Consider the following 19,422-nt stretch of genomic DNA (forward strand, 5'->3'; position numbering starts at 1 on the left):
TGCAAGATACAAAGAATATACAAGAAACTGCTTCCACCAAAAGGCAAAGCAATATATGTCACGAACATTTCCTTGCCTGAGATGGATAGATAAGCACACAACAGAAGGAAAAACACTCAAATTGCACTTTAAGGCAGACCAAGCCCTTTTCCCACAGTAAATTCTTTGTATATACACATCAAAAACAGATCCAACAAGCCATTTGGGAAAACCAAGGTCAGTTTGCAGCCTTGAACAGAACTGGTGGGGGAGGGAGGCAGTTCTCCGGGTGAGATCTTGACAAAACTTGTCTTCTACATGACCAAGCAGTTCCCCAGCCCAGTGTGCCCAGCTGGGGCAGGGGCCGGAGAGGAGAGCCCCGCTCCTGGGCACTCTGGGTGTGTGCAAGATGCTACGATTAGGGCTTCTGTCTCCTGTGCCCCCACCCCCACTCCATCCTGCCTTGACAGACGGCAGCCTCTGTGCCACTGTGAACTGTCACATCTGCCCTTCCCTGAGAGATAGGCCTTACCCTGCAATGAAGACTCTTCTTGCACAAAGACTTCTACCCCATGTTAATCAGCCAGACGCTGTCAGACCCTTCTAGCCACTGGCCTGTGGAGGCAGGCCAGTGCTCTCTGTGGGGCTCAGAAGGGTGAAGGAGAAGCAAGGCTTGTCCAAGGCCCCAAGGGGAAGTGATGGAGCTACGGGTGATGGGGGCCAAGTTTCTCAAAGGCAGTGCAGGAGAGGGAAAGAGCACTGGCCTAGGGGTCAGGAGACCCTAGGCTTAGACTCTGCGGCCTCAGGGAAGTCATGTAACCTGGGGCCAATTCTTCCTGGCTAACAAGATAACCTTTGCTCTCTCTACCCCACAGAGCTAGAGCTGTGGGGAGCAGCAGATCCCAATACTGGGTTGAAAGGGCTCTGTAAAGTGCAAGAGATAATAATAAAAATAACAGCAAAATTCTCCTCCTCTTCCTCCTCTTTGATGAAACCATACTTTCTATTCCACTGCCTAGGGAACAAGAGAATAAGCTTTTCTTCCTCACTGATAAAAGCAGAGTGGAACTGTCTATAAGCCTTTGCTTAGCAGACTTCCACATTAGTCCACTCCTTAGCTTTCCCCTGGAAAATCTACCAGGGATTCATATCTCAGAAACCACCCACAGGGGGTTAAATTACCCAGAGAATTCTATTTACAGTGGTTTGGCTTTATTTTGGCAAAGAAATGTGTGTATATTTTACACACACACACACACACACGCACATACACACACGGCAAAAGGTGAGCAAAAAGGGGCATCAGAGTTCTGAAATCCAACCAGTCTTTCTAGAGAAAGATTTGGGGTGGGGAAGAGAATCAAAAGCAACTTGTTTAATTACATTTGGCTCAGTCAACAAAAGAGGAAACATTATTCAGCAAGGACAGGGGAGCATTTGGTCTTGGGCGTCCTTGGTGTAGTTTTTACACAATTATTTTGACAGAAAATTGCTAAAAAGGGCTTTTCTTCCTTTTTTTTTTTTGTCATCAAGGGTGGCTCATTATCTCTTGGTAGCTCAATCATGGATGCATAACACAGAACAGAGAATTTGGGAGAAACTTCTACACTGACTCTAAGTGAAGCCTCTCCTTTAATAGATAAGGAAACTGTGGCGCCCGAAGGGGAAGGATTTGCTCAAGACCATGGAGAGGGGTGGGATGTTAGCCCTGGCTGTCCACTTCTCTGTCTAGAGCGCTCTCCCCTCTGCATGCCTCCCGACAGGGCTGCTGTGCTGTTTCCGAGGCAGACAGGAGACAGTGAGCCGCCGGGCACTGCCTAGGTCTCTTCTCAGGGTCCTCCTGGAGCTGGCTGCTCTGCTGGTGGGGGAGGGGTCACCAGGGGGTAAGTAACCCAGCCTGGCCTAGAAACCAAGGTGCCTCAGGCTGAAAGGTCCATCTGTTGCAGTCAATTCACCCAAAGACGTTAACAAGCAAAATAGACCCAGCAAAAAACAGCAGTTACGGCTGGCCCCCTCCCTCTGGACAGCCGTTTTATCACCTGCAGCTGTGGTCATCCCGGGCCGCCTGCTGTGTGTGCCTCTCTTGGAGCCCTGGCCACTTCCTCTCCAGTGCAGCCTGCTGTGACAAAGCTGCCCGGCACCACTCACGGCCCAGGTGGGCATCACCAGGCCTTTCAAAGACAGGCATGTTCAGTGGCTCCTATGAAATCTACTGCTTATCTTTCACATTAGCTCTGGAGGATGAGTTGCTGGCCTGCTGCTGAGGTCTATGAGGCCTTTCCTTGGAGCGAGCTTACAAGATGTGGCTCCTGAGTGCCCCAGACACTCCAATTTGGGAGTGACAAATAAGTCACAGATGACCTGGGGCCCTTGGTCTCACCATTCTAGGAAGAGCACAGCAAGCTTCACATGACTCAAGTGCAGTCTGCTCCCAGCCCTCCTGAGCCAGCCACTCTAGACCATCAGACACGTGCCCTGTTCCAGGGAGGAGATGAATTTAAAGGGAGCAGCCTCCACACTGTCTCCATGCCTCAGTCTCCCCTCTCCGGCCCAACTACACACTACTTGCCACAGCAAGTTTCCTGAAAGCCCACCTCTGGAGACATTCCTCATGTTTCAACTTCAGTAACTCAGTTATGTCCATAGACTGAGTGCTAACTTCCTGGCCATACACGGCCAGCTCACTCGTCCAGGCCGCAGACAAGGGTTCCAGCTGTGCCTGGTCATGCAGGCCTTGCACATCACGCATGCCACTGCATTTCTGCCTCCACCTGTGTGGTTTTCTTCACTCCTATTACCTCCAAAATGCTGGAGCTGCAGTTCCTCTCAGAGGCCTGCCTTGCACTCCAGCCCAGGATGGGGTCCCAGCACCCTCTCCTTTGGCACTCAGCCACAGGAGGGGCGCTCACGTTAGTGCCTGACACAGGCCCTGCAGCCCTCAGATACTGAACCTGAGTGGAGGGAAGACGATTTCCATAAACAGTTGTTCTGCAGAGGAAATTCAGATCTTCACCCTCTTTCCCATCCTTCTTGGCAGTGGTTCTCAACAGGGGGGCAAGTTTGTCCCCCAGGGGACATGTACAATATCTAGAGACATTTTTGGTTATCACACCTCAGGGGTGCCTCCCATAACAAAGGACTATCCAGTCTCCAAAGTTAATATGCTGAGGCTGAGAAGCCTTGTATTAGACTAATTCACAAGTAGGAAGACTGGCTCAATTGTTTCCCCTCAATGGCGATGCCAGCAAATAGTGAAATACCTGACATAAGTGCTGAAGACAGGAAAAAGGTTTACCCGGGGCCTGAACAACCCTAAACCGACACGACCAAAGGCAGTCACTCACTCCTGCTTTGGGTTCACTCAGAAGTGCACGAGACGGCAGTGTGGAGTGCCTCGACGCTGCGGAGGAGCAGCGCTCACTGCTCTCCGCTGCTGACTTCAACTGCAGCGCAGCTGTCTAAAGGGGAGCACAGCCTCCCCATGTGTGGCCAGCTGAGTCAGGAAAACCGACAGGACTGCTCATACAGCAAATGTGTCCTGAGCACCGCCCTGCCTAGCCCTGTGCTAGCACTGGGGACAAAAAGACATGACAAAGTAGCTGCCCTCAAGGAGTCCCCAGTCTAGTGGGGACACACAGTAATAAGCAAAAATGACTGGTCTTCTTTCTTGGCTAGGCTGATATAACTTCCATTTTCCTTTAAAAATCCTTCTGGGAAGGGAGAAAAACAATAAAGTAGAAAATAAAGCAGTGGCGCTACACCACTGATTAAAATCTATATTGCTATGGCAGCCCCTCTGAGACTAGATCAGCTCGTGGATTTGCACCAGCTGGGCTTGTGGAGCTTGTAAATAATTAAAAGGTAATTGGAAGGGGAGACCAAAGTATTAAGTGGATTTCTCTCTCTCAGGGTAACCAGGGAGTTTCACTGCTGCCAGTCACATTATCTTTCAGGATTATATTCTTGTTTTTTACTGACACATGCATCTCCAGATAACAGTTGAAGGAATAAACTAATTAAGGCTGCTTAGACTGCTTTGATGAGCTTGAATATGGGGGGGAACCAAGACTCAAAACTTTCAATTGCCTTTGTAAGCAAATCACCAGTAACAGGCATGCTACTAAGAAGGCAACAAGGCTTTAGAAGGTAAAGGAAAGAGAAGGAGGGGGAAAGAGGGAGGGAAAGGATACTTAGAATATTTAGCTGCTGGGGGCTGCCATTATGGCTCAGCCTAGGATAGAGAGGAAGATTTCACTCCCAGATCTTAATAAAGGAGCTGACACAGAAACCAAGAGATACATCATCAGACATAAGGAGGGTCCCAGGGAAGAGGCTGGTGGGAGCAGCTCTCTCCTGTTGGTTTGTCCTGAGGGTGATGAAGGTAGAGCTGCACAGGTTACTGAAGACCTTCTCCTAGAGAGGCTAGGGTTCTGGCCGTGCTTCCTGAGGGCTGACCCAGCTGGTGAACCCATTGCTGAGACAGGATATAAAGCCAGGAAGTTGAGTCACTGGGCTCAAGACCCAGTCACGCCATGGTCCAGGGTGGAGTTAGTTAGGGGTGTGTGGGGGAGGCGTGAGAAGGAGAGAGGGACAGAGAAGTACGAATGTGCATTATAAAGCAGATGCCCACGTACCCCACAGTTAAACTGCAAGAATGCCCCAACTGAGCCAGTGGATGCAAAAATCAAAGAGCCGATGGATAGGAAAACTGTTAGCCCTTCTCTCTCATGGATCATTTCAGACTCTCCCAACAAATCCTGAGGGACCGCCATTCTTTCATCCACCTTTCTCCGTCCCTATAAGACTAAATGCACCAATACGAAGTCCCACATACTAGTTTAAGTGATGTCTAGGGCAGCTATAAGGCTAAGAAAAAAGTATATTTGAATTTGAAATGACTCCAGAGATCAGTTAATCAGAGGAAAAAGAGTGACAAAAATAAGGCAGCACCAAATTTGGATGATCATTCTATTCATTTTCTGCCAAGGCCATTTCTGCCCTCTTGGATCTGGTTGTCAATTATTGGCTAAGTCTGGAACCAATCAGTAGTAAAGGCCTCTTGTCCTCCTGGGCTAAGACACTGGTACTCTGTGGGGAGGATGGCTAACAGTGACTTGCACACAGTAGGCACTTGATAAATATCCACTGAATTGAAATGATGAGGGGACTGCACACTTACCCCTCTTCTGCATAAAGACAAAGAGGTCATCCAGGAACTCTTTCCTTTCCGGATCACCGTCCAGTTCATACAGCTGCAGTCCCGATCCCCCAAGAAAAAAACACAATGAAAAATTCCATCTTGTGCAGGAAGTCTACACCAGAGACACAGAACCATCTGAACGACTACAAATGGGACTCATAGACCACTCCTGTCCTTATTCCTTGGGGATCAGATATAACAACCCACTGCAGAACTACCCCATTTGTTATCACAAAGGAAACATTACAGACCTTGGCAAAATCTCGAGAGATTTCTCGTCCCCGGCTTCCGTCCGCATCGTCACTCCAGGCCAAACCACCATTCTGAAGGGGAACAAAGCACAGCGTTCAGAAGGGAATGGGAAGAGAGTGACAGAGGGCAAGGCAGTCATTTAGGGGGAAGATGAAGACTCGTACCAACTGTGCTATCCTGGCTCACAGTATAAAGACTGTTCAGGTAACTGCCACCGCCACCCTTACAGGGACATTTTGGGTCTTTTGCTTTCAATTACAGCTCCAAACTAAGAGGGAGTCAGGTAGAAGAATCATCGCCATTTGTCAGAGGAGGGGGGGTGTTACTTATACCCGATAATCTTGGAAGAAGAGGACACAAAGGCTCAATTTTCTGAGAACCTGCTCATCCCTAGCTGATCTTCCAGAAGCCAATACTCTGAGATGTAGCACTTTTCTGCAGGTTCTGTATGGTCTATGTGTTTGTACATTCTATGGTATATTGTGAAGATACCTGGCCTGGCTTGCCACGCAACACTCTAAGTGGGGATGAAAGGTCAAGGGGAGCAAGACCTAGACAAAGTTGTGGTCTCTCAGCCAAGCCTCACCACTAGAAGCCCTAAGTCTAGCAATCAGAACTCCCGAGTGATATGAGGCCCCCAGGACCTGAGATTATTCCCAAAATACAGAGACTCCAGTGCCAGTAGGGTGGAGTTCATTTTCATCGAGAAGTAATGAAAACCTAATCCTAATTTAATTGATTAGGTTAGACCAACACCATTCAACTGAACAGGAGGAAATGGCAAATATGCCTTTGTTGACATTCTTGAAATCGCTTCCTACCTTTATTCAGTTGGGTGACTCTTATTCCCCAAAGCAGGCACATCTCTCAGGGAGGCCTCAGTCACTCCCAGCTGTGCTAACAACGCTGGAAGCAACCTCCGTACATTTCAAGCTTAGAATTTAACATCTTATTTTGAAATTATCGGTCATCCCCACCATACTGTAAGCTCTTTGGGAGCAAAGGTGTCTTATCTATCTTTGCACGTCCAGCATACAGCACACTGCCTGGCTCTTATTAGGCCCCAGGGAATTCGTGATGAACTATAATCATTGTTAAAAGACATTAACTGGCTATTTGAACCAATTAAGCACCTCTTCAGAAAATATACAAACACATACACCATACAGAGAGTCAAAGAGGCCCTCTGCTAGTGGGGACTATGAAACGTCAGTAGAAAGCTGCCGTTCACTGCTGCTCCACTGGCCAGTGGAGGACCCAGTGGATGGGACCAAATGCACTAAGCCCGGCACACTCTCATTTCTCCCCTAGGACCACAGGCACATGTATGCACATGCACACACATGCCACACAGCTGGCTGGGGTGTGTTAAGTGGTTGGGGAGGGGCATCTGGGGATGGGGAACGGGTTTCTTGGGAGGACATTCTTTGGACTGGAAATTCTTTGGAGGAAATCCTTGGTACAGGGATTTCGTTGTAAAACCAAGCCAACAAAATGGAAGCCTGGTCTTAGTCCATCCTCTCCCTTTAATAGAGCTTGCCTGAAAGTGGAGGTATTATTCAGTTATATTTTGGGGTCATCCTGTGCTTCCCCTGCTCAAAGCAGGCTCTGAGATGTAGACCCACTGCCTGAGAGCAGCAATTTAGCACAGAGGGAGGTAAGTACAACCAAGAAGAAGTGACACCCTGTCAGTTGAAATGAAACAGGCTACACCAAATTGTTTCCCTGCTTATCTAGTAAAAGACGTGTAAGGAAGTGCTCAGTAAATGCCATCTGACTGTGCACTCAGCATCTCCCAGGCAGATGTTGGAGGAATCTTCCTCAAGCACCTTCAGCTCAGGGAGGCCAACAACCAAGCAGGTGGAACACTGTTTAGTAAAAAAAAAGAAGCTAAAACTCACCCCGACACTGTAATTACAGTCAACAGAAATCGGGTGTCATCTAGCACAATGAATAATCAAGATGAATTATGCCTGTCAGGTCAGCAAAACCGAACAGAGTTACAGTCCTCCTTTCAAAGGATGCAGTAGGTTGCCCTAATGCCCAGTGATTTCGTTTGAGCCAGTAATTCCTGCTGGAAAGTCAATTATCGTGGGAGCCCCTATCGGCTGAAAGACATTTAATGGGGGATCATTGCAGCTTCTGTTATGTCAGCTGTTTACTGTGGCAGCTCAATTCCCAACTCTCTCCAGCTGGAGATCTGAAGCTGATTCTGTTCACAGGAGGATTCTTTCTCTATTGGTCACCAAGGGAGATGAAAACAGTTTTTTTTGCTAATTACAGTAACTTTCAGGCACTCCGAATGCTCACTCAGAAACTATTTAACACTCTGTTGGGTGGAGAGGATGGAATCCACAACCTAGATTCTCAGACAGAGTTTTCTACAGCAGGAGAGGAGTGTAAAAACAAGCCCGTCAGTGTAACCACTGTGTGACTACGTGTGAAAATAAACACCCAAGTGTGAGAGCTCAGCTCCAGGAACAGAGGAGAATGCCTTGGAGGATGGGGTCTGGGGGTCATTATGACCCCCTCCCTTCACTTTCTCCAGCTCTGCCCAAACCGCAACAGAATCTGAACAGTGGGATGGTCAGACCTTGCACTAAGGGTGAACTATTTTGCTTAAAAATCTGTTTAGTGATTGGATTTTAGCCTGAAACGCCCCTGACAGTGATCACAAAGAACAGAGAAACCTGCCAGAACAGGGTAGAAATGGGACACTAAACTCTTTGAGCAATGCCATTGTTTGACCCATTCCATGGATAGGAATGTCAGCTACCATTTAAAGAAGACGCGCACAAGAGTTGCCCAGGAGTGCAGGCGTTTTCTTTTGTCCAGTTCCAAGGCCAGGATGGTCCATTGCTTAATTGAAAATATTCAGTTGGGGCTGATGGGGAAACATCCACTCTCTTTGCATTACTCTGTCTTGGGGCCGTTAAACTTCGACTCTGCTTCACAAGATTTTCTGGCTGAGGTGAGAGTAATTTCTGAACCATGCCCATCCTTCACAGTCCAGCTGGAATGCCAGTTCCTCCACGAAGCCTCTAGCCTCTCCCCACCAGGCAGAATCAATGCCTTTCTCCTCTGGGCTGTGTCCCCTTGGGTTCTGGTTCCCTGTGCCTCTGCCTATGTTCCCAGTCTGTAAGCATCCTGGCAGGGTACCCCCAGCCCCCAGGACATGGAAAGCCCTGACATATCTGCTCAAAGACAGGGATGGGCTCTCCCATGAGACCACCAACCCCACAACACCTCTCTTCTCTCCTCCTTTCATTGGGAGGATTACAGGCTTCAGCAGTTATTTTCTTGATTCTTAACTCCGACCAATTGCTGCACAACATAGCTCACTTATGCAGTTCAGGTTTACGTGCAGGAGGGTTCCTGGTCTATCAACATGGTGTGGGTGTGACTGTTGGACAGTTATCAGCCCAGAGAAATGATTCTTTTCTTCAATGTTGAGTGTGTCTGATTGATATGGTAGTGATGGAGGAAACAGGGAGTGGTAGAGGCAAGTACAGGGAAAACATATCCAAAAAGAGCCAGCTCAACAGGTTAGGGATCCAGAGAGGTTCCAGAGAAACACAATTCAGATAAGGGGGCGCTGCATGCACGTCTCACCTGCCCAGGGAACAGGCTCTGTTACTCCCCCATGGGCAGCAGGCAGAAATGTGTGCGAGAAGTCAACAGTAGCCAGAGTGGTCACTTATTGCTATTTACAACCTTCTCAGCCTCTCCTACTTGAGAACTCTCTTTTAGCAGCTTTGATCTCACCAGGGGCTCACAGGAAACAGACAGTTTATTCCCAAATATTCACCCAAGACTAGCTTTGGTTACTATATCCACACTAGCTCATTTTCCCCTGGGAGGCCACAGAGTGTTCTGCCTTTAAATCCCTCAAAAATGGTAGTGAAAGAAGGTTGGGGGAAGGAGAAAGGGAAGCAGGAAGCTAGTGTCTGTGCACATTCTGTGTATCAAGGACTGGGCCAAACGCTTAAGAAGCATTTCCTCACTTAATTCTACTATGTTGAGGTGGTTATTTTAGAGATGGGAAGACAACGGCTCAAAGAGCAAGTAACTTCACCTGCCCAAGGCCTCAGAGCTTCTGAGTCGTGGTGCCAGCACCTAAACCCAGGGCTGTCTGGCTTTCCTTGTTATACCATGCTGCCATGTGGGCTGAAAGAACAGTAGAAAGTTCTGAGTAGGGATATCAGGAAGGGAGAGAGGGAGAAAAAGAATGAAATCCTCTGACCATACAATGCCGACAACGTCAAGTCATGGCTCTGGGAGGCTCCTATCAGTGGGAGATTTTTTTATTTCTTGATTCATCTCACTGGCTTCATCTGGGAGAGGCAGCCAAACAGAAAGCCAGCCCTCACACAACACTTGCCCAGGAGACTTATCTGGGATACTGAAATAAGGATTGCCGGGGGGTGGCCTAATGGCGTAGTGGTTAAAGTTTGCATGCTCCACTTCAGTGGCCTGGGTTCGCCAGTTCAGATCCTGGGCACGGATCTGCACACCACTCATCAAGCCATGCTGTGGTGGCAGCCCTCATAGAAGAACTAGAAGGACTTACAACTAGGATATACAACTATGTACTGGGGCACTGGGAAGGAAAAAAAAGGAGGAAGATTGGTAACAGATGTTAGGTCAGGGCCAATCTTCCTCACCAAAAAGGTAAATAAAAAGCATACCTTAAAAAAAAAGGAATTGCTAACTTTTTACCACTACCTCCCAAACAGAACATTCTGGGTAGGATGGGCCCCCATCTTCCCCCAGGGGACAGGGGATCAGGAAAGAAAGACAAGCAGGTTACACCTCTGAGGGGATCAGAGAAATATGGCAGCTAGCACGGTGACTTGCACATAAAAGCCTTCAAAAAATAATGACTCTAAGTCTAACCTGACTGCTACTCAAAATTAAAACAGTGCTTCCCCAACACTTCAGCCTCGGGAGATTGAAAGACAGGGGGAAATGTATTCACTGTGTTTGAAAATCTAAAAGGCTGCCTGTGGAAGAGGAAGCAGGGTTTTTTTGTTGTTCGTTTTTTTTTTGTTTTCCTCGAAAGCCCCAGAGGGGAGAACTAGAGTCACTGGCAGAAGTAACCAGGAAGATTTCAGGTTGATAGAAGGACTTTTCTAACAATCCAAACTGCCCAGTAATGCAGTGGGCCTTCTCAGGAGATGGGCAGCTTCCTAGCCCTAGATGACCATCTGTCTGGGATGTCATGGTGTGGAATCCAACAAGAGACAGGGCTGGACGAGAGGGCCTCCAGGGCTCCTTTCTGTCCTGAGAAGTGAAGATCCTATGCCAAATTCATTCAACACTGATTTCCTGAGAACCCACCCGAGGTCGAGCACTGTGCAAGCTGCTGAGGAGGATACAAAAAAACCAGCGGTCCCACCACTGGGAGCTTTACCTCCCAGTTGGCAAAACAAGCTGAACACACAGAGCACTGAACAAAGCGAGTCAAAGTACCAGGACACAAAGTGCCCGGGAGGTGGAGGAGGGGTGGGGGAGATTTACAGTTTAAATGAGCCTGGAGAAGGGGATAAACAAGGCATGTTTTGGCAGGGAGGATGCAAGTCAGAGTAGTTAAAGTGGAAACAGGCTGTGAGATGCCTTGAATACCAGGAGGAAGTTTACACTCTGAACTGTAGGGAGGCAGTGGGTGTTTTCTGAACAGACACACAAAGGATTAAATCAGCGTTTTAGATTATTTTAATGGCCCAATTTTGTTGGAAAAAATGTAATATATACACACAAATGTATGTAGACACCTACTTGGATTGGGATTTTCATTTTTCAATTTTTTCCTGATATTCAATTACGTACTAACGTTGATCACCGTGGATATACCAGATACTGTGAAAGATTCTGAGAGGAAAAGAACAAGACAGGTAAGAGCCTCTGACTTGGCACAGCTTACAGTCTAATGGAGAGAGAAAGAATCAAAACACTTTTTCTTATTTTTTGGAAGATTGGCCCTGAGCTAACATCTGTGCCCATCTTCCTCTGCTTTGTATGTGGGATGCCTACCACAGCATGGCTTGCCAAGCGGTGCCATGTCCACACCCGGGATCTGAACCAGCCAACACTGGGCCGCCGAAGCGGAATGTGCGAACTTAACCACTGTGCCACCGGGCCGGCCCCTGCTTTTTTTTTTGTATTAACTTTTGAATCATTTGTCAAGACCCATCACTTGCTCTCCCCTGCCAACAAAGAAAATTTGGATTGCACTGAAATTATAAAATAATTTAGTGAACTGACACCTTCACAATATTTGGTCTTTCAAGCAAGAGAGCAGTATGACTCATTTAATAAAATATATTTTTAATGCCCCTCAGTAATGATTTACAATGTCAATATGTTACTTTTGTAAACAGTATTGAAGATCTGAGAGGGAAGCCAGTGCTGGCCACTGGGCAGTCTCCCACACTGAGAGCCCGCTCAGGGGCTGGCAGAGTAGCAGCCCAGGGAGGAAGGACTTTAAGCAGCAGCCAAATCAGAATCAACTGGATCTGGATTGAGGGGATGAAAGAGAAAGGGCAGGATGAATCTGAATCTAATCGTGAGAAAGGTATGTTCTGACGGAAATGGAGAGACGCTGGGCAGAGGATCAAACAGGAAGCCTTTGAGCACTCATGAAAATAGGCCACTGTCTCTGGGGATGGGTGGGGGGCGACAAGACCAATCCCACAGCCCTAGACAAAGCCAGGTTATGGCAGCTGGCAGCAGCAGGAGCCAAAGGCTTACTGCCAACTTTCCAATGAGGAGAAAGGGAGTATTTATCCAGTGTCTCCTGACAAGAAGACTACCTTGCGCCTTTCTTTTTCCTGGGATTTAAAAAAAGCCCAACCAGACCACGCCTCTAAGACCTTAGGAGCCAGCACTGCATTCCTGAGAGCTGTACCTCCCCAGAGACAGGAGTGCCTGACTTTAAAAGCAATTAAGTATCTAGGCTATTTTAGGATTACTCCTTGACCACCTGGAATATCTTATTAAAGCACAGCTCAGATGTCCAAAGCAATTTTAGTTCCCATTCCTCACTCCCCCGCAAGGCAAGAGTTAACCCTTGCCTCCAGGTTCAAAGCACAGAGGCTAAGCTGCCTATTCTTCACTTGGGCTCCCTGTATTCTGAAACCTCTAAGAAACTGTCCCGTCCTTAGAACACCATCATGCACACTGACAACTTCTATAGAGATTCCTGAGTGTTCTCTGAAGATATAGAAGAGTAACGTGTTTCCTTTCTGTCTACTCTCTACAATCGGATAGATTCTGAATCCCAAGGTGAAGGATCTGGGCAAATGCCTAGGACCTGAACCTCAAAGTAGTCATTAGTAAGGGGCTGATCCCACGCTCATGGACACCAATTAATTACTCTGAAATACAAAATGCAATTGAAGTTCTGATTTGGGCTGAATACTGCTGTTGCTAGTATTGTTACTATTTTTTAATAAGCAATGCATAAACTACCTTCTCTTTGGCTAGGTCTGTGGCTCTGCAGGTATTATCTGTACCGCACTTGTGACTGCTCTACTGCTGGCCAGGCTGATGATGTTGTAATGTTAAAAGTCCAATTCCCAGATCTTGGTAGGAAGAAAAGAAAGCTATCTTTGTCCTCCTACCAGTTTTAACTGATTCCAGGAGGTAAGGAGACATGCACAAGAGGGTAATGGGCAGGATTATAGGAGAATCCTAAAAGGAGAGGGGAAGCCCAGGAAGTAAAACAGATACTGTTATAAGCAACACTGTTGGACTACAAAACCCTCCTGATAAGATCAGGATTACTGCTCTTAGCTAAATCGCTCGGGCCTTGGAAAGCACTAGAGTTATAATTATCAGATGCACACCTTCCGCTGTCAGGTAACTTTAGCAGGAACCAGAAAGTGCCTCCCCACCTCTTACTAGCAACAAAGATCAATTCAAACTCGGTGGCTTGGAAAAAGACTAAGGACACTTTTCTGATGAAGCAGTAGAAAGGAGGATGGGTGGGGGAAGGGAGAGAGGGCGGCAGGCCTACCTTTCCATCTAGGCACACAATCAGTCCACGCAGTCAATAATCAAGAAGACTGCCCAGAAATGCTCTGTTCCTACAAAAGGAGGCAGAGAAACTAAAATGCAATGTTGGCGACAAGGACAGCTCTATGTCGAAGAGTGAACCGGCCCAGCCAAGTCCAAGTCTGAGAGCCACAGAGGAAGGCCCTGTTCTCTGCAGAATCCAAGTTGGCAGTACTGCTCATTCAACCCCGAGAGCCACCTACCACCTGAGCTTTCATAATGGCCGCTGACACCACGCACACCACAGAGCTCAGAGTCAGAGCTGGAGAGCAGAGCGGGAGAACCCCTCATCTGACAGAAGGGGAAACTGAGCGCCAAAGGCAGTGCTTCAGACAAGTTTCCTAAAAACTTCTCTTTTTCAAACTATATATTTTAAATATATAGGAAGACCACGTTTTTAAAAAATGCTATGATAAATTATTTTATACAGTAAAAAAAAAAGTCCCTCTTTCATTTTCAAGTTTTGGATTCCACAGAGCAGGTTTCCTCAGACAGAACACACTTGTACTTCTGTTTAAAAGTCAACCCCATTTACCAGTTTGAGAGCTTCTCTTAGGGCTTCTCCCATCCCCACATCCCCATCCCAGGGGGTGGTCCTATGGCATACAAGTTCCAACTCTGATGCCAGCTGTCCCTGCACTGTCTGCCACCTCTCCCACGCTATGAGTCTCTCTCATACAGGGACAGAAGCTTATTCCTCGATGAGGCCTGTGCACCCAGCACAGTCCCTGGCAGATGGTAGGAACTCAAATGAACGTCAGTACCTGAAGAACAAGCCACAGGAATAAACTTAGAAGAAGTGCCTCAGGCTAAGTGATGAATTTGGGGCAAAAAAATCGCACACTTAAAAGGTGGGCTTCAAGTTCTAAAACACAAGTCCATAAAAAGGATCTCAAAGGCAATATAAACCATTTCCTAAAGATAGCAGTTTAATTTTTAGGTTCAAGAGGATAACAGAAGAGGGTGCATCAAAGAAAAAAAAAGAGAAAACAGGAGCCTATTATCTAAGTAAAATTAGCAAGGCTTTAAAAAATGATAATATTCAATGGTAACAAGGGTTGGGACAATGGGATCTCCTATATTCCCATAAAGGAAATATAAAAATGGCATGACCTTTCCACAAAGTCACTTGCCTTAAAATGCCCATCACAATAAAAACAGCAGCAGCAGCAACAACTAGCAAGAATCGAGTACTTACTACATGCCAGGCCCTGTTCCAGTATTTTATGTGTATCAAACATTTAAACCTCAGCACAACGCTCTGAGGTGGGTACTATTATAACCCCCATCTTTCAGATGAGAAAACCAAGGTACAAGAAAGTGATTTGCAGAAGGTTGCAAAGCAACCAAACAGTGGAGCTGAGAATCAAATGCCAGCAGTGCACCTTCAAGTCCCTGCTCATAACAGCCTCACTTTTTCAGTCTTCTCCTGATCTTGTAATACTGTTCTATGAATCTACCCCACAAAAATTAATAGAAGTACAGTACAATTCTATTTATAATAGCAAAAAATTAGCAACAGCCTAAATGTCTTAACACTAAAGGAACAGGCAACAAATGAAGGTGCTATCCACGTGACAGACCATTGTGCAGGCCTTAAAAAGAACATTGCCTTTTAAAAACGTTCAATCCCTACTCCACATCCTTCCCATTAATTCCAGGTGGAGTAAAGATCTACATATAAAAAAACAACCATAAAATAACAGTAACAATATATTTTTTTATAATCCTGGGGAGGGGAGGGCTTTTTAAATTATGACAGAGACCACTGAGGGAAAGATCAATAGATTTAGCCACACGAAAATTTTAAATTCCTACTTAATGAAAGAACTACAAATCATGTTGAAAGACCAACAACTGTGAAAAATATCTGACACACAAAGACAAGGGCCTATGCCCAAGAGCTACTACAGATCAATAAGAAAAAGATAACAGAGTAGAAAAACAGGTAAAAGCAACAAAAACACAACATAACAAAACTCATGGAATGCACCAAAAGCAGTACTAAGAGGGAAGTTTACAGGGATAAACATGATCAATAAATATGATAAACAAAGATGTCAAATAAACAACCTAACTCTATACCTCAAGAAACTAGAAAAAGAACAAAGTAAGCCCAAAGTTAGCAGAAGGAAGGAAATAATAAAGATTAGAACAAAAATAAACAAAACAGAAAATAGAAAAACATCAACGAAACTAACAGTTGGTTTTTGAAAAGTTCAACAAAATTGACAAACTTTCAGCTAAACTAAGAAAAAAGAGAAGACAAATAAATTCAGAAATGAAAGAAGAGACATTACCATGGATGCCACAGAAATAGAGACTACTATGAACAATTATATGCAAACAGATTGGATAATCTAGAAGAAATGGATGAATTCCCAGAAATTTACAGCCTACCAAGGCTGAATCACGAAGAAATAGGGAGTCTGAAAAGACCTATAACTAGTAAGGAGATTTAATCAGTAATCAAAACCCTCCCTACAAAGAAAAGCCCAGAACCAGGTGGCTTCATGAGTGAGCCTACCAAATATTTAAAGAAGAATTAATACCAATATTCCCAAACTCTTCCAGAAAATTGAAGGGGAGGGAACACTTCCAAAGTCATTTTATGAGGCCAGCATTACCCTGATGCCAAAGCCAGAAAAAGACACTAAAACAAAACTATCTGATGAATACAGATGTAAAATCCTTAATAAACTTCCAGCAAACCACATTCAACAGCACATTAAAAGGATCATACACCATGACCAATTGGGACTGATCCCTGGGATGCAAGAATGGTTCAACAGACAAAAATCAATCAATGTGACACAACACATTAAGAGAACCAAGGATTAAAATCACATAATTATCCCAACAGATGTAGAAAAAGCATTTGACAAAATTTAACACCCTTTCATGATAAAAATACTCAACAAACTAGGAATAGAAGGAAATTACCTCAACATTTTAAAGGCCTTATATGAAAAGCCCACAGCTAATACCATACTTAACAGTGAAAAACTAAAAGCTTTTCTTCTAAGAGCAGGAACAAGGCCAGGATGCCTACTCTTTCAGTTCTATTCAATATGGTCCTGGAAGTCCTAGCTAGAGCAATTAGGCAAGAAAAAGAAATAAAAGGCATTCAAATTGGAAAGAAGTAAAATTATCTTTTTGCAGGTGACATGGTCTTACATGTAGAAAACTCTAAAGATTCCACACACAAAAAACCCATTAGAACTAACAAACAAATTCTGGAAAATTGCAGGATACAAAACAAACATACAAAAATCAGTTGTGTTTCTATATACTGAAAATGAACAATCTGAGAAGGAAATTAAGAGAAAAAAATCTCATTTATAACAGCACTAAATAGAATAAACTACTTAGGAATAAACCTAACCAAGGAAGTGAAAGACTTGTACACTGAAAACAACAAAACATTGCTGAAAGGAATTAAAGAAGACACTGATAAATGGAAAGACATCCCATGTTCATGGGCTGGAAGACTTACTATTGTTAGAACATCCATACTACCCAAAGCGATCTACAGATTCAATGCAACCCCCATCAAAATCCCAAAGGCATTTTTTAAAGCAATAGAAAAAAAACTTCTAAAATTCATATGGAACCACAAAGGACCCTGAATAACTAAAATAATCTTGAGGAAGAATAGAGCTGAGGCCTCAAAATTCCTGATTTGAAAACATATTACAAAGCTACAGTAATCAAAATAGTATGATACTGGCATAAAGACAAACACAGAGACCAATGGAACAGAATACAGAGCCCAGAAATAAACCTACACACATAGGGTCAACTGATCTTTGACAGGGTGCAAAGAATATACAATGGGGAAAGGATAGTCTCTTCAACAAACGGTGCTGGGGAAACTGGGTATCCATAAGCAAAGAATAAAATTAGACCCTCATCTTACACCATACATAAAAATCAACTCAAAATGGATTAAAGACTTAAACATAAGACCTGAAACTGCCGAAGTGCTACAAGAAAATATAGGATACAAGCTTCACAACATTAGTCTTGGCAATGATTTCTTAGATATGACACCAAAAGCACAGGCAACAAAAGTAAAAACAGACAAATGAAACTACCTCAAAATAAAAAGCTTCTGCACAGCAAAGGAAAATAATCAACAGAGTGAAAAGGCAACCTACAGAATGGGAGAAAATATCTGCAAACCATCTCTCTGATAAGGGATTAATATCCAAAAGATATAAGGAACTCCAAGCCAGCCCTGGTGGGCTAATGGTTAAGATTCGGCATTTTTACCGCTGTAGCCCAGGTTCGTCTCCCAGTCAGGAAACCATACCACCTGTCTGTTGGCTGTCATACTGTAGTGGCTGCATGTTGCTGTGATGCTGAAAGCTATATCATGGGTATTTCAAACACCAGTAGGGTCACCCATTGTGGGCAGGTTTCAGCAGAGGTTCCAGACTAAGACAGACTAGGAAGAAGGACCGGCCCACTCACTTTTGAAAAAACTGGCCATGAAAACCCTATGAATAGCAGTGGAACATTGTCTGAAATAGCTCCAGAAGGTGAGAGGATGGTGCAAAAAGACTGAGCAGGGCTCCACTCTGCTGTACAAAAGGTTGCTAGGAGTTAGAATCAACTTAGCACTGAAAACATGGATCTTCCACAACTTAGCAAAAAACCAAATAACCCAATTAAATAATAGGCAAAAGACTTGAATAGATATTTCTCCAAAGAAGACATACAAATGGCCAACATGTATATGAAAAGATGGTCAACATCACTAATCATCAGGGAAATGCAAATAAAAACCACAATGTCACCTCACATCTGCTAGTATGGCCATTATAAAAACAAACAAACAGAAAATAACAAGTGTTGACAAGGATGTGGAGAAACTGGAATCCTTGTGCACTGCTGATGGGATTGTAAAATGGTACAGCTGATAGGGACAACAGTATGGAGGTTTCTGAAAAAGTAAAAAATAGAACTACCATATGATATAGTAATCCAACTTATGGGGATATATCCAAACGAATTGGAATCAGAATCTTGAAGGGATACCTGTACTCTCGTCTTCATTGCAGCATTGTTCACAATAACCAAGATATGGAATCAACCTAAGTGTCCGTTGATGGATGAAAGGATAAAGAAAATGTGGTATATGCACACTGGAATATTATTTAGTCATAAAAAGGAAGGAAATCCTGCAATATGTGATAACATGGATGACATTATGCTAAATAATGTAAATATTTCAATAAAAATTTAAATAAATGTAAATAAAGTGAAACAAGCCAGTCACAGAAGGGCAAATACTACATGATTCCATTTACATGAGGCTCTAAAGTAGTCAAACTCATCAAAGCAGAAAGAGGAATAGTGGCTGCCAGGGTCTGTGGGGAGGGGAAAAGGGTAGTTGCTATTCAATGGGTGTAAGTTTTAGTTGTGCAAGATGAAAAATTTCTAGAGATCCGCCATACAACATTGTACTTACGGTTAACAATATGTACTGTACACTTAAAATTTGCTACGATGGTAAATCTCACATGATTTTTATGATTAAGAAAGAAAGGGGCCTGGTGGTGCAGCAGTTAAGTTCGTGTGCTCTGCTTCGGCAGCCTGGGGTTCCCTGGTTTGGATCCCAGGCACAGACCTACCCACTGCTTATCAAGCCATGCTGTGGCAGCATCCCACGTATAAAATAGAGGAAGATGGGCATAGATATTAGCTCAGGGCCAGTCTTCCTCAGCAAAAAGAGGAGGATTGGCAGCAGATGTTAGCTCCGAGGAGGGAAGGTGGGGAAGGAAGGAGAGGGAAGGAAGGGAAGAGGGGGAGGGAGGGTGGAGGGACGGTGGAGGGAGGGAAGGAGGGAGGGAGAGAGAGAGGAAGGGAGGAAGGAAGAAAAATGGGCAAAGGCTACAAGCAAGATAAGTCACAGAACAAATACAAAAAGC

The 19,422-nt window shown here is 44.8% G+C and overlaps 1 protein-coding gene across 2 annotated transcripts in view; it reads right to left on the bottom strand.

Moving 5' to 3' along the window:
• The window catches only part of ARID3B (AT-rich interaction domain 3B), a 51,497-nt gene that overhangs the window by 16,951 nt on the left and 15,124 nt on the right, over positions 1-19,422 (bottom strand). For both annotated transcript variants that reach the window (XM_023653670.2, XM_023653662.2), the window contains exons 3-4: positions 5,431-5,502; positions 5,159-5,231 (exon numbers count right to left, since the gene is read on the bottom strand). In XM_023653670.2, the coding sequence (XP_023509438.1) occupies positions 5,159-5,231; positions 5,431-5,502 (145 nt within the window). The remainder of the gene's footprint in view (positions 1-5,158; positions 5,232-5,430; positions 5,503-19,422) is intronic.

The sequence above is a fragment of the Equus caballus genome, chromosome 1 (assembly GCF_041296265.1).
Source record: "Equus caballus isolate H_3958 breed thoroughbred chromosome 1, TB-T2T, whole genome shotgun sequence".
In the NCBI taxonomy this organism is placed as follows: Eukaryota; Metazoa; Chordata; class Mammalia; order Perissodactyla; family Equidae; genus Equus; species Equus caballus.